Raw genomic sequence first — 25,269 nt, forward strand, 5'->3', positions numbered from 1 at the left:
TGATGTTTTGTATATTACTTGTATGTTTTTGTCTTAATTGATTGAATTACACTGGACCACAATGGAAACAAGCCCTTTGGCCCTTTTTGTGTGTGTGCGTGTGTGCACACCATTCAAACAGATCATAAATGAATGCAAGGAATTTCCTTGTTGAAGTTTTACTCACACACACAGCATTATTTGGGGTATTTCTTTCCAGAGATCCAGCCAAGCTGACAGGAGAAGGACAATAAGCGGGCTGCCAGAGTCTTATGCAACCACATCCAAATACCCACACGGTGAGTAACACGGACCAAAAGACATGTTTACACATAGTGAGAACTGATAGGGGAGTATAAGGGGACATGGCCTTGAGATGCCGGGGGTTCCCTCAAACACACGAAGCCAGTGAGTGTACTGCTCTATTTTTGGGACACGACTAAGAAGTCAGCTGTCCCACAGAACTAATAAAAGTTGTTTGATGTCAAGGCAATTTCACTGTCCACACAGTGTCACGTTGCCGTCGCAGGAAGTCAGTCTCTCTGTGGTTTCTGCTTGTCATGACTCAACAACAAGATGTTCCTGGAACAACATCTTTTCAGATGGGGGTTGGTGGCCAATTACATTTTTGGGGTCCTTGACATGAAATATTGAGCACCACTGATATCGAAACATGAGGTTTTCAGAAAATTGTCATGATTTAGAAGACATTTTTTTAATTTCGACATCAGGCCTAAATGGGTTAATGGTATTTTGACAGGCCTTGAACACCTCTATCTGTCTCTCAGACAAAAAATATGAGCATGACACCAAAGTCTGGTGGTATGAAATGGAAGAACTGGTGGAACTAACTAACTGTGTACATTTCCTCTAGTACTGTACTGAAGTGCAATTGTGAGGTTCTTTGAGTTTACACGAGTATTACAAAATGTGTATACTTTATTCTTCTACGCAACCCAACAGCCGCTACCCAACAGTCAAATATTGTACTTTTTACTTGACTGCAATTATTTGAAAACTTCAGTTGCTAGTTACATATACCGGTTAGTACATTAGCCACTTAAAGCCCTAATTTATACTTCGGATATTCGACAATAGCTGATCTACAAGCTCACAAGGCGGTGCCATTTTAGATCTGCCATTTAGTGTCTTCAGTCAGGACAACTCATGAATGGATATTCGATTCGATGGTTTGGCGATTAATTGAATCTGCTGTTAGGTACTCTGATAAAGTACATTGCCCAACCATAGAGAAAGAGACCCCCCGTACAGAAACAGCAGGTCCAAAACGACAGGTGGTAGCTGGGGTGGTGGAGGGTGAGCAGCAGTGTTTGAGCAAGACAGCAATGGTGAGAGCACGCAGAAAAAGCAAGCAGGAATGAGTAGTGCAAACTTTAAAGATTAAATAGAGCAGTCTGAGAACGAAAACAGTGTGTGATTGGATGAGTGGATCATGTGGATGTGAACGTGGTGCTGAGGCGGGCCCAATAGATGCCCGCCAACAACTGCACTGAGTTTCCCTGATAGAAATTGCTCTGCTCATGTCAGTGACAGGCGTGATACATTTATATTATATTAAAGTTTTACAAATTTAGGATTTATCTTTTATAAAAGTTGTGAAATGGACAATTCATTCTTGTATTTTAGTACAATAAGTATAGTATTTTGATGCCAATATACTTTACTTTTACTCAAGTAAAATATTGAATACAGGGCTTTTACCTGTAACTTGCTACTTTAACTTAAGTCAAATATCCTTACGCCTACTTTTTCCTTACGCCTACTTTTATTGAATATGAAGCTGAGCAATATATTTATTATGGTTTGGGCGATTAATTTAATCTGCTGTTAGGTACTTGGATAAAGTGCATTGCCCAACCATAGAGACCCCCGTACAGAAACAGCAGATCCAAAACGACAGGTGGTAGCTGGGGTGGTGGAGGGTGAGCAGCAGTGTTTGAGCAAGACAGCATGCAGAAAAAGCAAGCAGGAATGAGTAGTGCAAACTTCCAGATTAAATAGAGCAGTCTGAGAACGAAAACAGTGTGTGATTGGATGAGTGGATCATGTGGATGTGAACGTGGTGCCTGATAGAAATTGCTCTGCTCATGTCAGTGACAGGCGAGATACATTTATATTATATTAAAGTTTTACAAATTTAGGATTTATCTTTTATAAAAGTTGTGAAATGGCCAATTCATTCTTGTATTTTAGTATGATAAGTATAGTATTTTGATGCCAATGTACTTTACTTTCACTCAAGTAAAATATTGAATACAGAGCTTTTACCTGTAACTTGCTACTTTAACTTAAATAAAATATCCTTACGCCTACTTCTTACACCACTGAATGGAAGTCAACCTTACACGCTTCAAGCAAATCCAACCTCAGTTGCCACAGAACAAGAATGCGAGTGCTATGGCATGCGGGACATACCATAAATATCACAAATTATTGAAATCCATACAGGGGTTTCAGCTGTACAATGAGAAAGGATAGGGAGTGATTGATTGATTGATTGATTGAGTGATTGACAGTTTGTAGAATGGGTACAGTTCAAACGACAGTACAGTACAGTACAAGGATACGAGGATAAACCCAGAAAAGGCTCTAACTAAGACTTGTTTACATCAGGGTCCTCCAAAGAGTTGGGTAAATTGTGACTCTTGTTCTTCGGGCCATGGATTTAACAGGGAAATAGCTAAATAAAGAGTAGGACGTGACTGTACATACCGGCATGCATAACTATGTGTTTGGCACACATGTCCAAGATAGAGCCGTGGGGTGTCGGTGACAGTTGTGACCGTGACGCAGACCCTGGGACTCTGAACCATGCCTCAGCTTACTGGACGGGTCATAGCTCCAGTATAGTGTCCATGACCCGGTGACCTTGAGATATGTCTAGTAGGGCTGTGAGTGAGACGCAGGCAGGAGAGTGATTTACATCAACATCTGTTGATAATGTGTTGCTTCAGCTGAGAGTTCCAGAGTTCCTCCCATGAGTTCAGAAAATCCATATTATTGTGCTACTGTATATCACACCATTGCCTCGAAATACAACAACTGGAATACTTTCCGCAACTTCTATAGGATAATTTGTTCTGCACATTTTATTCAGCTCTCTATGAGCTACATTAACCCATTTGGTCCTGACCTCAAAATTTAAAAGAATTCTTCTAAATTCTCCAGTTTTCTGAAATAAATATTTTCACGATTTTTCAAAAATAGCAGACCTACAAGCTATGAGCTTGTAGATCTGCTATATTTCAATAGCTAAATTATAACATAATGCTTAAAACACCAAAAGGGGTTCCCGCCCAAATGGGTTAACAAGGCCATTGTTACAATTAGGCCAGGACGTATTAATGGGTCCACTATTAGACTGGCTATGTTATGGGACACAGACTCTTTAGCGGTCTTATCAGTGTACCACCTTACTAAAATAGGACCACCACGCACGCAGTAGAGTAATGTGTTTTTTATTATCTCACACCCACTGACATCACAGAGAGGTCCCTCCCTGTCAGTGCCCCTGATAGGGGGGTGACAACGTAGCTATGGGAATGGGAGGTGGGGGGGGGGGGGGGGGGGGGTGCCCCAGCAGACCCCCTTACAGAGGTGATTGACTCAGCCGAGTAACAGCCATCAGTCACCCTCCCAAAATAGTCAAAGTCTCAGTGGGGCAGCGGGTCTGATAAAAATCAGCTGCCACCATCCGGGGCCAGAGCACTAGAGACACAGACCTGACGGGGACAGAGACGGACTGACAGAGACTGAGAGACACACATAGTGGAGCAGCTTCAAGCTGAGAGACTAACGACAACCACAGGAAACAATACAGGATCTTTTATCCAACAACTCGTACCAAACCAATCGAGTTTGCGAGGATTCCAGTGGACAGGACTTTTGTGATTGTGAGTATGATATATTAATTAACCACTTAAGCCCTATATCATTTGTCGTCAGAAACAGAAACTCACGTGTCACATTGCGATCCGTTGTGATCTTGTAGATCTCCTATTCTTTTTTTTTAAATGTTAACGTTTGTTTTTAAACGGTTGAATGGGACATGAGGGTTCATGTGTTTAAACTGTTAATTCATTTTTAACATTGCATTATTGTTCTTGCCAGCAGTTGATCATTTAAAAAGAAGACAGTACATTTAATTTTATGTTATTATTCTACCTCAAAATACCAGTGTTTAAAATCGATCATTCAGACATAAATGCCTTTAATGCCTGTGAAGTATTTGGGGTTTGGAAAAGAGGATTGAAGAGATTCTGTTGATGAAGGAAGGGGCAGGCACAGGGATCTTTTTATTCAGAGATTCTGTTGATGAAGGAAGGGGCAGGCACAGTGATCTTTTTATTCAGAGTTAATGAGCGCATGAACACATATCCAAAGTCCCTAAACTAAACTCAAGTGTCTTCTTAGAGAACTATAGACGTTAGAACTATATCTGTTCTGGTCGGCATCTCCTCCTTGGTGAGAACTATAGACGTTAGAACTATATCTGTTCTGGTCGGCATCTCCTCCTTGGTGACTGTTATTTCTCAGCTCCTAATCCCTGGATATGCCTGGAATGGGAGGTCAGAGATCAGAATCAACACACCATCACTGGCAGTGTTTATTCTGACACCATCAGAACGGCGTTAGATGCACTCTCAAGTGTGAAAGGCAAAGATACAGTGCATCTTGTTGCCAGAAATCTCTGGAAAGAAATCAAAATGACTGCGTGGGATTACTTGTGGCAATGCGTTGATTTTTGACTTTGTGCGCTCATGGGACCATGCAGGGTTAGGGCTGTTTGGGGGGTCTTTTACTCTTTGTTGCACCTTTTTTGGTGTGGTTGGTTTCGTTACAGTCTGTGAATGTGTGGCTACAATCGAAAGCAGCTGAGGTGTTGGTGGAGAACAAATACCAACTGCATTTCACAGACATTTGGACAGCTGGCCCAAAAGCCTTCACATTGCTGTTCCTTTAATAGCACCTCTCCATTCCTCTGAATGGAAGATTGGAGGAGAGACTACTGGTCTAGCTGGGGGTCGGGGTTGTGAGGGGGGGGGGGGGGGGGGGGGGGGGGGGGGGTACCAAGCCATAAGAAACATCATCAGAAATAACTGTCCGCCTTGCAAAAGCCTGAAGGTGTGATTGATTACTGTGTGTGTGTGTGTGTGTGTGTGTGTGTGTGTGTGTGTTCTAACACAAGACATCTGTTTTGACCAATCACATAGCGAGCTACGTCCACATGGAATTGGCCATTAAGGACCATTCCAGTTTTACACTAGATTGTCATCGCTGGCCACATAGTTATGACACTCAATCCTTTTCCCCAAAATATTTTTGAGGTATCATATTTGTTTACATTTTCCATATTCAATTACAGAATGTACTATACCTTGAACATCTTTGTCAAGATTAGTTAAAAATTCACCTGGTTAAAAGCCGACTTCAAGTTAAATTCAAGTTTGAAATGCAGCACTTGTAAGGAGCTATTTCTTCCAGGTGGGAATTTGTGTGCATTTGAATGGCTTGTATTACACCAATTTTAGTAGATCAAATAAACTATGTAGTGAATGTGAAAATGATTAATACCTATACCTATATCTAGCAACTTTACAGTTTAGAGTAGAGTGTTTTTTTACCACACTGTTTCAACACAAATGGCAGAGCATTCAACACTTTCATATCAAGGTCCATTATTTATTCGGCATTTGAGCCACGGACCACCATTTGATGACATTTAGACTCTCAGACCCAAAACGTAGAATATTTTGTTATCGTTGGATAAGATTGTGTCCACAATTCCATGCTATATTGAGGTACCATAGTGGCAGCGGTGGCCGAACGGATAGCGGCGCGGTCTAGATACCGGAAGGTTCCCAGTTCGAACCAGCCGTCCGACACGTTAAAATTACCACCGCTGAAATGCCCTTGAACAAGGCATCAACCACTACGATGAAATGTGTTCTATGAGCAGGGCCTGGCTGGAAACAAGTTCTTAGAGCTTAGCCCAGATACCCTGGGTAAATATAGATTTCATTTCATTTCATTTCAGATAACAGGCAAAATCTATATAACAATTCTTCTACATTCCCACATTGTGTAGACGTCTTGTAAATGAAGTAATGCAGATGTTTAATGGACCCCGTAAGGGTCAATTTGTTTTCATTTTACTCTCAAGAATTAAAGATCTATACAGGTCCATTTGGTTACCAAATCGCCATCGTTTATCTGGGGACCACCTGGAACCCCGGCCTCAAGGACCACTGCTTGAAAACCAGTGTATAGTATACACTAGTAAACACTAGTTACTAGTGTCTTGTTTACATACGGTAAGGGTATACTAGTGACTAGTATACCCTTACCGTATGTAAACAAGAAAGAAGTAAGAGACGGGACATGCCTGCTAATGGCTAAAACACAACATTAGACTGTCATGACGTTTAATTCCACTGTGAAAGAAAAATAGGAAATGTTTTGACATTTTCTACAATAGGTTAATGTGGTCAAATGAGGTTGACCTCTTGGTCTTGTGGATCGGAACTTCAACAGGACTTGCACAGCTCGCTGTTGCCTCATTCAGTCTGCTCATCCAGCTATGAAAATGCTTTAAGTCCAGGCTCGTGAGAGGCGCCAGCACGCTGGTCCATCCTTTTGTCCTGTAAGGGCTTACTGTGTGAAAAGGGAGGTATGCACGAATCTGGCCATTAGTTACAGCTGGTTGCCATACGCCTGACCCCAGAGTTGATCCCTCAAGCACGGGACTATAATATTATATTTATGCAGTTCTGATCTGTAAATTAATTTGATAATTTATTCCTACATGCGTCAGATGGTGTGTGTTTGTGCCATGTTCCTTTTTTAGTTTTTTTGCACCAAAAGAAATCTAAATTTCCATCTAAACAATACGAATAATGAGAATGAGAATAATAATAAATATAAACCCAAAATTATAAAAAAATAATATTGTTAAATTTACAATTTGCCTCCATAGATTTCAGCTGTAAGTAAAAAGAAAAACACAAAAGATTGCTTTTGTGGAATGTGGTCGTTTTGGACCATTTTCCACTTGGTCAGCCAGTGGCATTCCTTTGGTCAGGTGTTGACCGTTTGATGGCAGTGAGCTAATGCAAAACAATGTGCAAACAATCAGTGTCACTCCAGCTGAGCTAGCAGTTGCTGTTGTGTGTGTGTGTTCTTTTTTTTCCGGGGCGTCATGGTCAGCCCATGGGCACACTGTTTGTTGAGGATCTCAGGCAACTGGCACGCAGGCTGTGTGGGGTCATTTGTTTAGTCAGCCACAGACACTTGGCCGGTCGTGTTGTTTATTGCGATGCTGGATTGGGAGAACGCTATAGGATCAGCATTCATATCATTGCTGTCGCCATCTCCATATTTCAACTTCTTTGTTCCCCCGTAAATTAACCTTCATGCTCACAAGGATGCAACGCATTGTTCGCTTGTAGATCTGCTCATTTTGAAAAAACAATTTCAAGAGAAAGCGGTTAAGTCTGTAGGTTTTATATATTTAAAGGTATATTCAGTGATTTCTTGGTTTTGTTGTGATAATCCTCCCTATTATAGAGTGTGCTGACCATATAAGGAGTTCCTCCCTGTCCCCAGTTAACCCCTGGGGTGAAAAAAGGCTTTCCGCCAATCATGATCGAGCGGGGGCGGGCCTTGGTGTGTGTGCTGTTGGCCTGTCGTGTGTCCCCCCACTTTAGTGCGTGCATGTGCACATCTTGTTACCAGGGCGGACCGGGGTTTTTTCCAAATCACTGAATGCTCCTTTAACATGGGCTTGTAACTCAATAACACAGGTTATTTTTTTCATGGAAAGTAACAGTTTTGGACGGTTTCCACCTGACAGCGACAATATGATTCTGTAATGTATCCTGAGTGTGTTAACAGGGTTTTATCCGTCCTCGTCCAGGCCTACATTGTAGAGTGCATGGTTAAAGGGATATTTCACTTTCAAACATGTTTGGGGTAATTTTAACGTCTACTCTGGCTTTTGTGAACACCCGAGACAGTTTTTAGGTTGCTTGATTGAGTACTTAGATATTTGATATTCATTTTATCAGACACCCCCCCCCCCCCCTTCCTAAACCCATCGTAACTTCAAACTCCATTTAAAATCCATTTTAGATTCATTGAAAACACCCGTCCTTGGTGGTGACTGATAGTCTTTTAATGCATAAGAAGGTATTTTAAATATTCTTTTCATTTATCTTTAATATATTTTGGTGAAAATGAAAACATGTAATAATGAAAAAATAAATGAAGGTCATTGAAAAAACACGGTCTCCTCATTAGAAGGACAATATCAGTCACCAGAACCAAGGATGGTGTTTTCAATGAATCTAACATTAATTAATATGGAGTATGAAGTTACAATTGGTTTTTTTTTTTGTATAGGAAGGCGGGGTTCTGTTAAAATGAATATCAAATATCTACACACTGAATAAGCAACTTAATATCTGCCTGGGGTGTTTGCAAAAGCCCAAGTAGACGTTAAAATTACCCCAAACATCTTTGAAAGTGAAATATCCCTTTAAAGGAGAATTCCATACTAAAAGGCTTTCTTACCTTTCTTTGTAGTTGTTACATCCCCACCAAAGAGGTCCAGGTGTTATTTTGTGCAAAAGCTCCTTATTGGCTATTTCCCCTACCATAAGCCCAACATGAATTGCATTGAATGGAATGGGAATTGAATGGGGCTATGGGGTGTTGTGCTAATTCGCTTATTTCCATCGCTCAAAATTTATATTTTTTTGTATATATCCTCTCTTCATAATGTAAATAATATCCCAAGCTGCACACTTTACTACTTATTTTGATGGAAATAAGCGAATTAGCACAACACCCCATAGCCCCATTCAATTCCCATTCAATTCAATGCAATTCATTGAGGGCTTATGGTAGGGGAAATAGCCAATAAGGAGTTTTTGCACGAAAAAAAACCTGGACCTCTTTGGTGGGGACGTAACTACTACAAAGAAAGGTAAAAAAGCCTTCTAGCATGGAATTCTCCTTTAACTCTGTGTTTTGTCCACCCTGGCTAGATTAGTTTTGCTGGAGATAACAGGGTTTCCACAAGCGACCATCAAGCAACAATAGTAAACAGATAAGAGACATAGCAACACCACTATATAAATACACTTTAGCATATGGCTGATGCCAGCTGTATATTTTAGTTACACCCCACGTACTCCACATACCACAGACAACAAGAATACCACAGACATTGTGAATGTGGGTCAAAAATGACTTTCTCCATTGCTGCTGGCCGGAAAAGATAAAACTAAAGATATATTATTAGTATAAGATTATTTATGTATAATAATGCCAATGCACTGGCACTATCACTTGTATACACATACGTTTAATCTGCTGCCAGTTGACATTACTTGCACAAGAGACTGCCGTTTTTAATATTTAGCATGCACCAAGCATACAGTATATATTTCATATTGTTGTCCTTTTATCTCACCTTTTAACCCACTTTACACCTGTTTTTAAATCCTATATACTGGCATTAATGAAACACATTTTTGTGTGCTCTCCATTGCAGAGGACAGAAAGTCTCCACGGTTGACTTACGGCGACAACGTCTTGAGACAAGGGCGAGACAGGAGCTCCGTGTCCCCCTCTGTGAGAGACAGATCAGCACTCTACCTGTCAAGACTGGCAGCGACACACTCTGCAGGAGGCTCAGCACGTCCAGTGAGTTCCTGGCATGCCTCCCATTCACAAACGCGCACGCACGCACGCACGCACGCACGCACGCGCACACACGCACACACACACACACACACACACACACACACACACACACACACACACACACCTTTTATGTTCATGATTTCTGTACGCTGTAACCTATAAGCCACATTTTGTTTATTTTGTTCATTAGGAATCTATTGGCACTCCAGGAACAAGAACAAAAGTCAGTAAGGTAAGCCTACTGTGCTTTTTTTTAAACTTATCATTGTGTGTGTGTGTGTGTGTGATGTGCACGTGTTGTTTTTTCTAAGCACTTAGACACTTACAGTATTCAGCACTATAGACAGTTATTATTTCAAAATAGGCTTTGTGACAGCTCCACATTTAGATTTCCCAGACTTATTGGTAGGCTATCTCCAATCGGAATGCGAGACTACTAACAATAAGTATTGTAATATAAATTTGTACATATGGACAAACTCTGAAGATGCCCATGTAACATTATTTACATTTCATAGCACATGACAGGCCATTTCACTATGAGAAGTATTTAACAACCGCTCATAATCTTTGGAAATATTTGACAGTAGTCAAATTAATTTGGAATGTTATGTTGTGGCCATTCTTTATTGGTGTTTAAATCATTATTATAACCAATAGTCACTAATAGGTATTTATGATCTTTGCGGACTTGTGGTTGTTTAAATTTTGTTAATACTAATTAATTGAGATACTTCCAGAACCTAATTGGGCAGCCACATCTGAGCTCAGTTATGAAGAGTCAATTTGGACTATTTAAATGTTCTTTCAATTCATTCATTTGCTTTCGTTAGTAGATATTTAAAGCAGATATTCACTACAATGTCAGACAACAATCATTCTTTATCTAATTGCGATTTACAAGTAAAAACAATTATCTGACCGCCTAAATCAGTGGTTCTCAACCTGAAGAGTCGGGCCCAGGGTGGGTCTCCAAATTATTTTTTGGGGGGTCCCCACATGGCCGTGGTAAACACAAACACACAAAGCTGGGCATAGGAGGGACTAGCGCCCCTCAAAAAAGAAGAAAGTCCATTACTGTATCAAAAGTAATCATTAAAATTGTCAAATGCTCACAAGCTCACAACGCCTCACTTTGTGAGTCATTGTGAGCTTGTAGATCTGCCATTCCCACAATATTTATCTGTGGAACCTAGACAAACAAAATGTTATGCCTCAGTTCAAAGAGAGGGTCCCAAGTTCGAATGATTATTTTAGGGTCACGGCCTGAAAAGGTTGAGAACCACTAACCTAAATCAAGATATTTTTGCAACGCTAACATACTAACAGTTATGAAGTGTTTCACTAACCCTGGCATAGTAGAAGATGGTTTGCTGTGATCAACACCCAGCGAGCATGCACAGACAAAGGTAAAGAATGACTTATTGCTACGATGCATGGCTAGCAAACATTTTCATTGACCTGAACTAATACAATTTCTGATGACTAAATGCTGACAATAACATAAGCTCCTTCCATCTCTCGTTTTTCATTTCAAGATGGCCGACCCTGCCAGACATATCACAGTTTCACATGCATCTCATGAAGAGGATGACCTGCCTCCTCCTCCACCTCCCCCAGTACCACCCAGACCCCTCAACTACGAAGGCCCCCCGTCACTAACAAGCCTCCCTGCGCCCCCGCCCAAAGAATGCTTCTCCACATTCTACCAGCAAAGACAGAAGAACGAGTTGAAGAGGCTGTTTAAACACATTCACCCGGACGTGCGGGATAACCTCAGTGAAGTCGTGGACGAGGAGATAGTCGAGGCAATGCAGGCAGAAATCTCCCAGGGAGCAGATGCAAATTATCTGGCAGAAGTTCAGTCGATGAGGTGGATCTTTGAGAACTGGGCTCTGGACAACATTGGGAATCCACATGCAACCAAGAGGCTTCTGGACGAGGAGCTCTTACAAGGCGGAGACGTCAGAGGCACCTCCAACATGTTTGAGCATCTTGACAGTGCTCAACAACGTGCGTTTGCAGAAAGGCAGACCTCCGTCAGAGGGGACGTCAGAACATCAACCTGGTTGTTTGAAACCCAACCTTTAGATGCCCTGAGTAAGCCAACAACAGAGGAAGGTGAAATAGTTGAAGCCGTGCTGAAAGAACCCATCCAGACAGGTGATGTGAGCGGGGCTCGGCTCCTCTTCGAGTCCAGACCACTCGGCGATTTAGGGCGCTGCAACTCCATCGAAGACCACAACTTCCTGAAACTTAAGTCGGAGTTTCAGGAGCAGAAGGGAGACGTTCAGAAGACTGTGAAACTCTTCCAGACTGAGCCGTGCTGCGCTATCAGGGACGACAGTGGCAACGTCCACGAGATCAAGTCCATCTGCAGGGAGGAGATCAAGAGCAGCAACATCAGCACTGCACGCTGGCTCTTCGAAACCCAACCTTTGGATGTCATCAATAAGAGTACAGACGGAGTGAAGATCATCCGGGGCATATCACTGGAGGAAGGCCAGCATGGAGGAGTGGACAGAAAGAAGTGGATGTTTGAAACACAGCCATTCAGCACAATACAAGAGGGGATGGAGGTGCACAGGTTTGAAGGAACTGTGGCTGACTGCACACAGGAGGCTGACGTGGAGAACAAAAGGAAGCTCTTTGAGACACAGCCCATGGCAACTCTGAAGGGAGACTCCACAGAGGAGGCTCTGGAACACAAAGAAATACTTGGAGGGGATGTCAAGACCTCCATGTGGCTCTTCGAAACTCAGCCCATGGACGCTCTCAGTGAAAGCTGTGAAGTGGGACACTTGAAGAAAATCACCCTTTCAGCAGATGAACGAGGAGAAGTGAAAGGCAAAAAGCAAATGTTTGAGAGCTGCAATATGACTAAGAGTGCCTCAGTCAGAGAGCACGATATTGAAAGGGGTGATGTAAAGTCATTCAAAAATCTTTTTGAAACAATTCCTCTGGGCAACATTGCCCATTCTGGTGATGTGAGGATTGAGAGGAAGGAAAGCGATATCACAGCAGGGAATGTGAAAGATAATAAAGCATTGTTCGAGACAACTCCCTTGTATGCCATCAAGGACTGCTCAGGAAATCTCCATGAGATCACAACAGTCAGCCGAGAGGAGTCCATCAAAGGGAATGTCCAAAACTACAAGTGGATGTTTGAGACCAAGCCTCTGGACCACTTTGCGGAAGGAAATGGAAACGTTGAGTTAATCAAAGGCATAACCAGGGAAGAGGATACAGAGGGAGATGTCAAGACGGCAAAGTGGCTTTTCGAGACCCAGACAATAGACGGTATCCATTCCAAGTTCAACCAGACAGAACAGTGTTCCTCCGCAGAACAGGAGACTGTGCAGAAAGGTGATGTCAAGACCTGCAAGTGGTTGTTTGAGACACAGCCAATGGATATTTTATATGACAAGGCTGACAAAGTAACTGACAAAGAGGCCATTGAAAACACTAATGTGAAGTCCTTCACTTGGCTTTTCGAATCACAACCTTTGGACAGCATTAAAAATAGCGAGGAGCAGAGTTTGAAGTTGTGCAACACCATCCAGGATGCTGTTAAATCTGAAGTGGGTGTCAAAACAGTGAAACACCTTTTTGAAACGGAAACGTTGGATAAAATCAGAAAGGAGACAAATGCAGAACAAGACGTGAGGTATCTCAGCCAGGTAGATGTTCAGTCAGGAGATGTGTCACGTGTCAAAGAGCTCTTTGAATCCCAGTCACTTGACGAAATAGGTGCAGAGATGGCAATGCCCTTCGATGAACAGAACAAAGAGGAAGCCATTGAGAAAGGTTCCGTTCATAAATGCACCTGGCTGTTTGAGAACCGTCCAATGAGCACAATCAATGACAAGGAACATAATGGCACAGACGTGCTCCAAGTCAATGACGTGGAGGCTGGAGATGTGCGCAACAAGAAGTTCATCTTCGAAACCTTCTCACTGGACAAGATCCATGATCAGCCTCTTGAGCAGGAGTCACTCTGTGTGGAAAGGCATGTGAGCAATGTTGACGTGAAGTCCAGCACCATGATGTTTGAATCCCAGCCGCTGTATGCAATCAGAGACAAAGAGGGGCAGTTTCATGAAGTAACTACAGTGAAGAAGGAGGAGGTAATGAGTGGTGATGTGAGAGGAGCCAGGTGGATGTTTGAGACAAAGCCACTTGACGCCATCAAGGCAGAGAATGAGGTGTATGTGATCCGAGCTGTCACCCAAGAGGATGTCAAGAAGGGGGATGTGAAGTCAGCCAGATGGAAGTTTGAAACACAGCCACTGGACTCCTTCGTGAGCCAAGATAATCCTTCCATCAGGGTTGTGGAGGACTTGGGAAGCAGCAATGTGCAGCTTAATAAAACGCTGTATGAATCTGAGCAGTCAACCCACCAACAGTATGCGAGAATGGTTAGTGTCACCGATGTCCAGCAGGGTGATGTCAGGACCTCCACGTGGCTCTTTGAGAATCAACCAATTGACAGCCTCAAAGGTGAAACTCAGGAGCAGGAAGCCCTCACAACTGTCCACAGGGAGGACAACCAGAAAGGAGATGTAAAGCGCTGCACATGGCTGTTTGAATCCCAGCCACTGGACAAGATCAAGGAAGCTGATGCCACCTTAACACAGGGTGCTGTGAAAGACATACCAAAGTCTGATGTGAAGAGCACTACCTGGCTGTTTGAAACCACTCCATTGGACAAAATTACAGTCACCAGCGTTGCAGACTCCCTTTCCCATTTGTATCAACTGGAATTCATTCACTCAAGTGGCATTGTGATCGAAGCAAATGAGATTAGCAGCGTCAACATGGTGAAATATCAGCTGACCAGCACAGATGGAGTACAGATTCAAAAGGAGGAGATTATTGAGGGAAACATCAGGAACATCATGTTACAGTTATTATGCAAGCCTACCTTGATGCCCCAGATTACTCTTCTTCGAGAAATTGAAAAGGGTCAAGTAAACAAAACAATAGTAGAACTCCCGAACAATCAGTCTGCATCAGCTCTGAATCTGGAACGCGATCAGCGGATACAAAACATTGCCCAGACCATCGATAACCTTCTTGTTCAAAATAAGTCTTGGAAAAAAGGAATTATAATGCAGGAGTCTGCACAGGGACAAGCAGAAATGACCGTTTACTCACTCGTCTGCCATTGTGAATCCAAAACAGAGAGCCAAGATATTGAAAGGGGTGATGTAAAGTCTACCATCGGCAACCTCTTAGCTACTGCCAAGAATCAGCAGGCCACATCCTCCTGCAGAGTTGATGAGAATGAGAAGGGGAATGTGAACTTGTATAAAAGCTGCATTGAGAAAGGCGATCTACAATACCTTAAGAGTCTCCAGACTGAGACGTCAGAAGATGATGAGCTGGTGACTAAGGAGGACCAGCTCGAAATTGTGCAAGGGGATGTGAAAGAAGCAAAGAGAAGTCTCTATCTGCAAAAAGGAGTGGAGCGAACCATTTCTGATGTTTTGCCAGGAGACGTAAAGAACACTAAAAAAGTATTTTCGTCTTTCGAGTGCTCCCTCAGTATTGAGAATTGTATACCAAAGGAAGAAATCATCCCCGGGGACATCTCATCAGCCAGGAAACAACTAGCAGTAAAATCTCCAGTCATGATGGAAAAGGAGGAGGTCGTGTCCGGTGACATCAAAGCCACCATGCAGTCATTGGAGCGCGCCAAGCAACAGAGTATGCATGTTGAGCGTGATGTCATAAAACCCGGAACCATCTACGACATGGACCTGGCGGTGCAGGGTCCCGAAACAGAGGGGAACCAATTGCAGAAAGAAGAAATCATATGTGGAGATGTGAAGGCGGCAAAAAGGTCCCTTGAAATGGCAAAGAATCAAAGTATGCAAGTGGAACGTGACACCATTGGAACCATCTACGACATGGACCTGGCCGTGCAGGGTCCCGAAACAGAGGGGAACCAATTGCAGAAAGAAGAAATCATATGTGGAGATGTGAAGGCGGCAAAAAGGTCCCTCGAAATGGCAAAGAATCAAAGTATGCAAGTGGATCGTGACATCATTGTTCCCGGAAAGATATATAACCTGAATGTCTCAACACAAGAGCAAAGCTCCACAACGGTGACACATTCCATGTCATCCTCCTCTTCCAGAAGCCAGCGGATAACGACAACTTTTGAAAAGGTCAGTAAAGAGCATGAATGCCATGGTGCATTTCAGGCATGTCAAAAGGGTTCCATGTCACAAAGTGCAGTTATAGTCAATAATTATGCACAACACTCACTGCCACCAATGGTAAACTCGAAGAGTGATGTTCAGAGCGCAGAGGAAGAGGCAGAGGTTGTCAAAGGAGATGTCAAGGCAGCCATTAGGTCTCTGCAGAGTGCTGCAGGAGAGCAGAAGATGCTAGACAAAGAGGATGTTGTAAGAGGTAACATGCAGATGGCCCTGCAGTCTCTTGAGAAATCTAGTGTAAATGTATCCAAGGGAGACTTTAAATCTGCAATGTTGTACAGGAATTCAGGCAAAGCTTGTTCAGGGAGCAAGACAGTACACAAGCAGTGTGTTGTGGTATCTATGCCTCCATCTGACACTGAATTGTCTCCTTTGGTTTCAGTAACCTATGGAGCACCAGCACCATCCATCACAACAGAGACTCCAACCCCCTCCAGCCCTGTAGCAATATCGCATGGAAACTCTAAACCAAGCAGTTTCGTAGCTGTTGTGCCACCTCCGCTCCCTCCGAAATCAAGTGAGAAACCACAGGAGCAGAAGCCAGCTCTACTGCCCAAGCCACAAAAGCCAATAGTTAGACGCAATACGTTTCCACCCCCAGCTTCCGAAGTCCCATGCCCCACCAAAGATGGCGAGGAAACGTCCATAATTCAGAGCCAAAGGAATTTAGTAAACAAAGAAAAATCAAGTGACATTGAAGTTAATGACTCACATGATAATGCAGTTCAGAAGCCAAAGAAGGATACAGCAAAACCTGCAGAAAAAACAACTGATTGCCGAGCTGACAATAAATGTAATAAGTCACACTTCACTGAAATGGATAGAAATGTGATACAGAAAATCAATGCGGCTGAAGAAATACAGATGTGTATGCAGACTTATGCAGGAGATGCAGAGCATGACATGACTACAGGTTTTCATGTGGCCCTACAGAACTTTGGGAGAAAGGAACAAGTTACTACTGACAGAGCCCCTACATTGGCCAAAAAGAGCAAAGTTATAAATGATGAGATTTGCCCAGAAAAACAGATCAACAACACTGAAGCACAACCACAGAAATCAAATCCCAGCATTCACCACAAAGAATCCTGCAACAATGAATTGCAAAAAGCAGCAGCAAACATTCCAGCAAATACTTGTCCTATAAGCCAAAATAGGCATCACGAAGAATCGCAAGAACCTGATAATAAAGTTGTTTTAAGAAAGAAGAAGCCAAAGAAGGAGACAGACGATGAACGATATCAGAGGCTCTCAGTCCACAAGGATGAGATCATGAAAGGAAACGTAAAAGCAGCGATGGAAATCTTTGAAAATTTAAGAAAACGAGAGGAACTCAAAGAAATCCTCTCTCAAGTGCAAGAGATGGAGGGAGAGACCAGCAATGTAGATGTCCACTCCATGGCGACATTATTCGATGATGTACCCGCCTGGATAGTTACGCCAAGTAGAAAGACAAAGCAAAGTACGGAAATTCATGAAAGGAAGTTTGAAATGGAAACACGGGATGATGATATGGAAAGCACCTCATCTGTCGAGACGGCATTTGAAGATCTTGAAAAAGCGAGCAGGGAAATAAGAAACCTGAAGGAGCAGACATTAGCCAAGCTCATGGATATTGAAGAGGCAATTAAAAAAGCTTTGTACTCCGTCTCCAATCTGAAATCCGAAGCCGACATTGCAGGGTTATCGGGGCTGTTTGATGAGTCGTTGAAATCTGAGCAAAGCGCTCAGCCTGTCAACAATATCAGGAAGATCAGTATTGCGTCCAGTAAGAATAAACCGGAGCAAACTGAGTCGAATGTGAAAGCAGCCTCAGCCTCAAGTTCTTCAAAACCGCCAGAAAGCCCATCTACCAAAGGTCACAGAAAGCCACTCGTTAGGCAGAGCAGTGCTCCATCATGCCCATCATTCATCTCAATTCACTCTGCTGCCAGAAAACATACAGACCAGCCAAAAACAAATGGAGATCTGGACCAATTGTCAGCAAACGTGGTTTCCTCAAATCATGTCCACACTCCTACTCTACCACAACGTAAGGTCAGCGTAATTGAGCTGAAAACTGTTCCTGAACCTCCAGCTGGAATCGTTGGCAAAAAGAAGACTGTCAGTGAAACGTATGAAGAGACTGATAGCTTTGGCAACTCCTTCAGTTCCTCCATGACATCAACGTTCATCACAAAGCAATGCGAGACGAAAGCCTCTGCAATGTTTGAGGAAGTAATGTCACCCCGATTGAGAAAGAAGTCCTTTTTAGACAATACCCAGAATGCCAAAGAGGGAGGGACAGTTTTTGTATCATTCAGCCAACCAAAGACGGGAAAGCATTGAAATGCCCAAAGAAAAACCATTGTCGTTTTAAATGACGAATTCTTGCTTTTATGTATTTATAAAATGATGAATTCATGACTGTCACGATTGTCAATGGTGTCATACAACTAGTTTATCTTCTCATGAAATCCCAAAACTTAAAAAAAAAAGTGTATTATGAATTTTATACTGTAACACTATAGTAACTTATGTCCTTTTATTAAAGTTAAGCAATATGCTTGATATGTTGTGTAAAGATCACATGAATGTAAAATTAAAGTTATCGAAAAGGTATTGATATTTTTGTTGTCTCTATAGTGTGTTTATACCCATTTTGGGCGGGAACCCCTTTTGGTGTTAGCATTATGTTATGCTTTAGCTATTGAAAAATAGCAGATCTACAAGCTCATAGCGCGCCACTCGTAGGTCTGCTATTTTTGAAAAATCGAAGAACGACTGACATAGAAACATAGCTTTTTCAGAAAACTGTCAGGATGTAGAAGACATTTTTAGAATCTGATCTCAGGTAAAAAAAAAAACGTTTGATCATTTCATCGTCTACTCAGACTTACTGTATGTGAACCCCAGACAGTTTTTAAGTTGCTTCAGTATTTAGATATTTGATATTATTTTTTGGTTCCCCGCCCCCTTCCTATACAAACCCTTGGTAACTACAACCCCCATTTTAACCATGTTAGATTAATCGAAAACACTCTTTTTTCTGGTGACTGATACTGCCCTCCTAATACGTGAGGGGGGCCGTGTAATAAAAACCACGGGCACCTCTCGTATTAGGAGGGCAGTAGGCTATGAGTCCCCAGAAAAAAGGACAGGTGTTTTCAATGAATCTATCATGGTTAAAATGGAGTTTGAACTAAGTTACAATAGGGTTTGTATAGGAAGGGGGCAGGGCAGCTAAAATGAATATCAAATATCTAAATAGTAAATACTGAATCGAGCAACTTAAAAACTGTCTGGGGTGTTCACATATAAGACTGAGTAGACGCTGAAATTACCAAAAGTCTTTTTGAAAGTGAAATATCCCTTTAAGACCATAGGCCGATTCTACAAATGCCTTCTATTCTAAATCAGTAGTTCTCAAACCTCTTCGTGTCAAAGACCCACATGGTATGTAGGCCTATTTGGCTGCTTTGGGACCCCCACCTGAAAATGTTTGGTGACAGGATGCCCCCAGAAGAGAGGATTTGTGTTAAACAACACTTTCAAGATTTTTCAGAAATGTACAGAAATAGCAGATGTACAAGCTCGCTTTGTAGATCTGCTATTTTTGAATAGCCAACATATGAAATCTAAAATGACACATATATGCTTTCCCGGTTTTGTTGGGTTAATAAAATAAAGTAATATAGTTTCACTTTTGCAACAAGAAAAGACAAAAAAGGTAATATTATAAATAATATGTTCATGAAATAAACAGAACTAATTGACACAAAGCACAAACATGGGGTTCAATTTCATATACACAGCATCATGGAATAAGGTTGAAGTGTGCAGCATTGCCTAATTCATACTCCATAGTACCATGGTGTCCCGCTCCAAAAATAGCACAAAGCACGGCGCGTTGTGAGCTTGCAGATCGCCTATTTTGGCGCAGCTGGACACCATTGTACAATAAAGTTTAAATTTACTGGCAATCAGGAGAATCCCTGCAGCATGGAAGCAGAGACACTACATAGTTCAGACTGGGTTTCCAAATTTGATAGAATTGGTCTGTTTTTAGTACAATTGTTGCGTTTTTAGACCTGAGGACGATTCTTCAAATGTCTTCTAAATCCTGACGGTTTTCTTTAAAAACCCTATGTTTCTATATCAGTGGTGCTCAAAATTTTCTTGTCAAGGACCCCCAAAAATATATGTAATTGGCCGCCGTCCCTCATATGAAAATATGTTGTTCCAGGGACCCCCCCCCCCCCCCCAGAACCAAATATTTGAGTTAAAAACGTTCCATCTGAAAGAAAGATTTGCGCGACGTTTTCACGATTTTTCAAAGAATAGCAGATCTACAAGCTTGTGTCGCGCTACGAGCTTGTAGATCTGCTATTTTTCAATAGCTAAAGTATAACATAATGCTTAAAATACCAAAGGGGGTTCCTGTCCAGAATGGATTAAGCTTGTAGCTGCAGTGCTACAGCACAATCATCCAAAAAGTTACTCAAGCATTTACAATGCTAATAAACTACACTCTGTTGCATGAATTGGAGGAACTACATTTTTTATGAACATTATTCCCACCAAATTATACCACCGACGACATATTAAAACATCATTAAACATTGTTTCAACATGTCTGCTAGTGCTATGTGCTTCAAATTCCACAGTTTGTGAGGTCAATTCTCTTAAAAGAAATACTTGGTTGGTATTTAATTTGCCAAAGGGGGGCATACTGGTAGTCAGAAAACAGCTCACACACAGGTGCTATTAGGCTACATTTAGCTGCAGATGTTTGTTTGGAAAATGTAGAGCTACATTTATAAACTGAATATATACATTGAATAGTGTTTGTAATCCTTATAGTTCCAGTTATCCGTCAAGGAAATGTGCTCTGCCTGTTTGACACCTGTCTACCCCATGGAAAAAATGGTGGCCAATAAAGTGATCCTGCACAGCAACTGTTTCTGTTGTAAACACTGTAAAAAGAAGCTCAGGTAAGATGCCAACAATGAAATTGAATTGCTGTTGAAACAAATCACCATTTCGAATGAGACTTTCTTTCAGTTTTTAGTTTGTCTTTGTGGACCAATTCAAATTTCAAAAAATAAATTCCAACGTTAGCATTTGGGATTTAAAAGGAGTAATCTAGGGTTAATATAGTATGGAAAGTGTTGACAAATTCTTGAAATTTTCCTTCTTTTGTTCTTTAATATTATTCTAATTTTAAGAAACTTCTGGAAATCTTCAAAATAAACTAAATGACCTGTTGCATTTATGCTTATTCACAGCATTCAAAACTATTCTTCCATTTATGGGGAGTTCTATTGCATCTTTCACTACCAGCAACTTTTTAAAAGAAAGGGAAATTATGATGAGGGGTTTGGGCACAAACAGCATAAAGACCGCTGGCTTCAGAGTAACAAAGACATGGATGAACCAGATGCCAAGAAGACGCCCAAAATGACCACGGGGGGCAATATCAACATCATCTGTGACACAGCAGCGCCCTCTGCTGGTGTGTCTGCTGCAAAGCCACCCACAAGAGAACCAACAAAGAATAGTTGTGAGAATGATATGGGAAAGTTGAAAGTCAGTTGGCCACCACAGAGAAAGGATAAAGCTGGTCGCCCTGCTCAGCAGGTACACACACCCTCGAGGTGGAACAACCCATTTGACATAGATAAAGCAGCTAAATTGTCAAGTCCCATTTCAGGGCATCATAATGACAAGAACAAATTAAAGATGATTGAGGGAGAAGTCAAGAAAGTCGAGAATGTGAAAACATTATCAAAATTCTCAAGTTCAGAAAAGAATGCAGAATCTAAAACACAGTGTTTTAAATCAGCAGATAACTCAGCTCCACAGGCAAGGCTGTGGGGTTCTTCCACCAATCGAGCACTTTCCAGGGAGCGTATCTCAAAAACAGAGATAGATTTCTCTTCGGCTCGCTTAAGTAAGGGTGCGACCACTACAATGACAAGAATAGAACACAGGGGTTTGACACCGCCCAAAATGAATCCATCAGTGCCACATTTGGGGACAAGCTCTCATTCCAAAGTTAAGAAAACTGTCCGATTTGCTCCAGAAGTAGAGGCTGCTCAAAATGAGCAACTGTCCTCTGAGCTCAACTTGGAAGCAGTGGTTGAGGAGACATTTCAGCAGAATTCTGATCAAAGTGAACAGCAGCAAATGGAAAATGCATCAGGCATATATGGCAATGCAGAGATGAAGGATGATAATTTGCCATTTGAGTTAAGTGAAGAACAGGTAGAAAATGAAGTAATCTTTAATCCCTATAAATCCAGCTCTCAGGAAAAAACTACTGACTTGAGTATTTCTGAGACATCAGAGGCAGAACTTACTGGTATGGAGATTAGTCAAGAGGTCCCTCAGACTCAAACAGGGTCAAAAGGACTTTTAGTGGACTCTGATGTTGACAAGCTACACGCTGACAGAGAAAGTGACAATGCAGCTCATGAAGAGAAAACTACAACTCATGATGCGTCATCCAAAAACCTTGGTAGCCCGTTAACGCTTTTGGGTCCTGCTGATCAAAATGTAATGGGGAGTCAGGTAGAGCACGCGACAGCAGAAGACAAGAGTCTTGAAAACAATACAACTCAGGCAGAGAAGATAGACGTAGAGACTCATGGGCAGAACAAGGGTGTTGCGAGATCCAATTCCCTCAAGGGTTCTGTTGACAAACAGGCCGATAAGATAAATAGCAAAAAAGGATCATGGTCAAAAGGAAAGAGTCCCCTTTCCAAGCTTTTCACAACAGGTGGCAATGAAAAAACAAATAACGGTGAAATAAGAGATAACAGTAAACCGGAGAACAAACCAAGGGGCATCTTTGGAAAGCTGTTTCAGTCCTCGGCAGAGAAGAAGACTGACGAGGCTACGTCAGCCACACTAGAGGAAAGGAGGGACATTGACAAAGTTCAAAGGGAAATTAAATCCACAGAAGGGGTAGAAATAGCAAAGGCTGTGAACACATCTCAACCCCCTCCCCTAGAGCAGGAAACCGTGAGAAATATGCAAGACAACTCACATTCCACTGACGCCAATGTATTGAATATTACTGCGGACAACCGCAAAGGTAGTGATGTTGCAGGTGATCATATAAATGTTGATCAACTGTCCAAAATAGCTCAACAACAAATCCTCAGTGTGGACAATGCTGAGGACGTAAATGATCCATTTGGTGACCCAGAATGCATTTTACAGAACAATGAAGGTAGAGGTTCTGACATGGCTGTGTCTACAGACACTGCTTTTATTCCTTTGGAACCAGTGGCCAAAGTATCTGAGATGTCCACCATGGAGATGATAGCTGAGAAAAGTGGCATTGAAAGTGTGGGTGATACACAGGAGGAGCTTCCTGCATTCTCACAGGAGCTTCCTGCATTCTCTGTGTCTGCAGATGTCTCCGATTCACTGGGTGATACACAGGAGCTTCCTGCATTCTCACAGGAGCTTCCTGCAGTCTCTTTGTCTGCAGATGTCTCCGATTCACTTCTCGGCAGGCTCGACTCTCAGGCCATAGCTGAAAATCCAGATACATTTGGTATCACAGGTCAACTCATGATCTCTGACCCGCCTGCACCCATAGAACAAAATGAGAACTGGACCGCAGATCCATTCGATTTTACTGGCAATACTCAGGGAACGGACTTTGACATATTTGGCTCAGATAGTATTCTTGCTCAACCACCTGCAATGAATAATTTTGACCACGGCAGAGATTCTTCTGCCTTTCCTGACGATATCTTTGGTTTTAGTGACATCTCAAACAGTGCAGGTGTCTTTGCAGTGCCGCCAAGTCAAGCCATTTCCAGTCCATTTGGAGACTTCCTGGGTTTAGACAGTTCAGTCAGTGCTGCAGCACCAGCTCAGAGTTCAGATCCTTTCACTGAGAACATGGTGACATTGGAGCATAACATGCCGTCTGTGTCTGAAGCCAGCAATACGTTGCTTGCTTTCACAGACTCTCTTCTGGAGCCTCTGGGCAGTAAAACTGAACACGTGACAGAAAGTCCTAGCACAGACAATAGCTGGATGGATGATTTGCTTGGATAATACCATACATCAATAACAATAAAACAGCACAATAGCCACATATAACACAGTAAACATGATATGTGATTGTGTTGCCTGAAAATGAATTGTAAAAACATTACACATTAACCATGATCAGATTACACTTTGCTTTGCATTTTATTTAGAAAACTTCACTGGATCTGTATGAAATATAAACCTGGTGCTTAAATGTGTCAATAAATAATATTTGGTTCCTCTAAGGGAATAGAATAGGAATAAAATAAACCATGTACTTTAGGCACAAATGCACACAAATGTTTTGAGTGAAATTACCAGTTATGCTGAGAAATACACTTACATTGAAATAGGAATTGTGTTATAAATGTGATATTACAATTTCAGTTTCTTCAGTTGATATCAAATACTGTATAAATGTGATTACAATTTCAGTTTCTTTACCAGTTGATATCAAATAATGTATAAATGTGATATTACAATTTCAGTTTCTTTACCAGTTGATATCAAATACAGTATCAAAGTACATTTCTAAATGCATTATTTATCAAATACGGTATCAAAGTACATTTCTAAATCATTATGACCCATTTCTTGAGATTTTGAAGTTGATTATCTTTGTCCATGAAGCTTTCAGAAGGTTCCCCTTCCATCATCATCATATATATATATGTTGTTATTAATGATTAAAAATGCTGATGAAAAATGTTGCTTGTTTGTGTTGTTGGTAAATGTATGATCATCTGCAATGTAAATACAACGTAAATAATATACAATTTCAAATTGCTTGATTGTCAGTAATTATTTTAAAATTTCACTGGAGGATAAGGCCCTTGAGTTAGATACTCTAAAAACATAAATATAATCAGAAACAGCTAGATGTAAGGTGAAACAGCAAAGTATGCATTAAAAGAAGACATTTCTTTAGAAATGCAGGGTGGGCACAATATAGATGTTGAGTAATTAAAGTAAAAACATTAGAAAACGAAATGTAACCAATTCAAAATGTCTCCTAGCTGGGGTGATAACCAGTTCAATGAATCATGCATAACATAATGATGCGTACTGTACGATAATCGATAAGGACACCTCAAGACTGTACGATAATCGATAAGGACACCTCAAAACAATCCTGCAGCATTTAAGGATGTGTGTCAGAGAGATGTTCTGGTAAATTATGTCACCATAGTCCAGTACAGGAAATAACAGCTGCTGGGCAAAGTTGTGTTCTTATTTTGAAAGTAAAACCATTTATTGATCTGTACATTATTTTAAGTTCTAATTACATCAATATGAGGCTTAA

General features: G+C 41.6%; 1 protein-coding gene across 1 annotated transcript; it reads left to right on the forward strand.

Annotated features, from left to right (window-relative positions):
• The first annotated feature begins 3,735 nt into the window (after window positions 1–3,735).
• Window positions 3,736–16,451, forward strand: xirp1 (xin actin binding repeat containing 1). The gene is made up of 5 exons (XM_079505674.1): window positions 3,736–3,893; window positions 9,557–9,708; window positions 9,899–9,940; window positions 11,247–15,881; window positions 16,315–16,451. Exons 4-5 carry the CDS (start codon window positions 11,247–11,249, stop codon window positions 16,315–16,317), a joined length of 4,638 nt encoding a protein of 1,545 aa, XP_079361800.1. The 5' UTR covers window positions 3,736–3,893; window positions 9,557–9,708; window positions 9,899–9,940; the 3' UTR covers window positions 16,318–16,451.
• The last annotated feature ends 8,818 nt before the right edge of the window (window positions 16,452–25,269 follow it).

Source organism: Electrona antarctica (assembly GCF_951216825.1).
Source record: "Electrona antarctica genome assembly, chromosome: 1".
In the NCBI taxonomy this organism is placed as follows: domain Eukaryota; kingdom Metazoa; phylum Chordata; class Actinopteri; order Myctophiformes; family Myctophidae; genus Electrona; species Electrona antarctica.

Coding starts and splice junctions, on each gene's coding strand:
- xirp1 (XM_079505674.1), top strand. CDS start 11,247: ATGGCCGACCCTGCCAGACATATCACAGTTTCACATGCATCTCATGAA.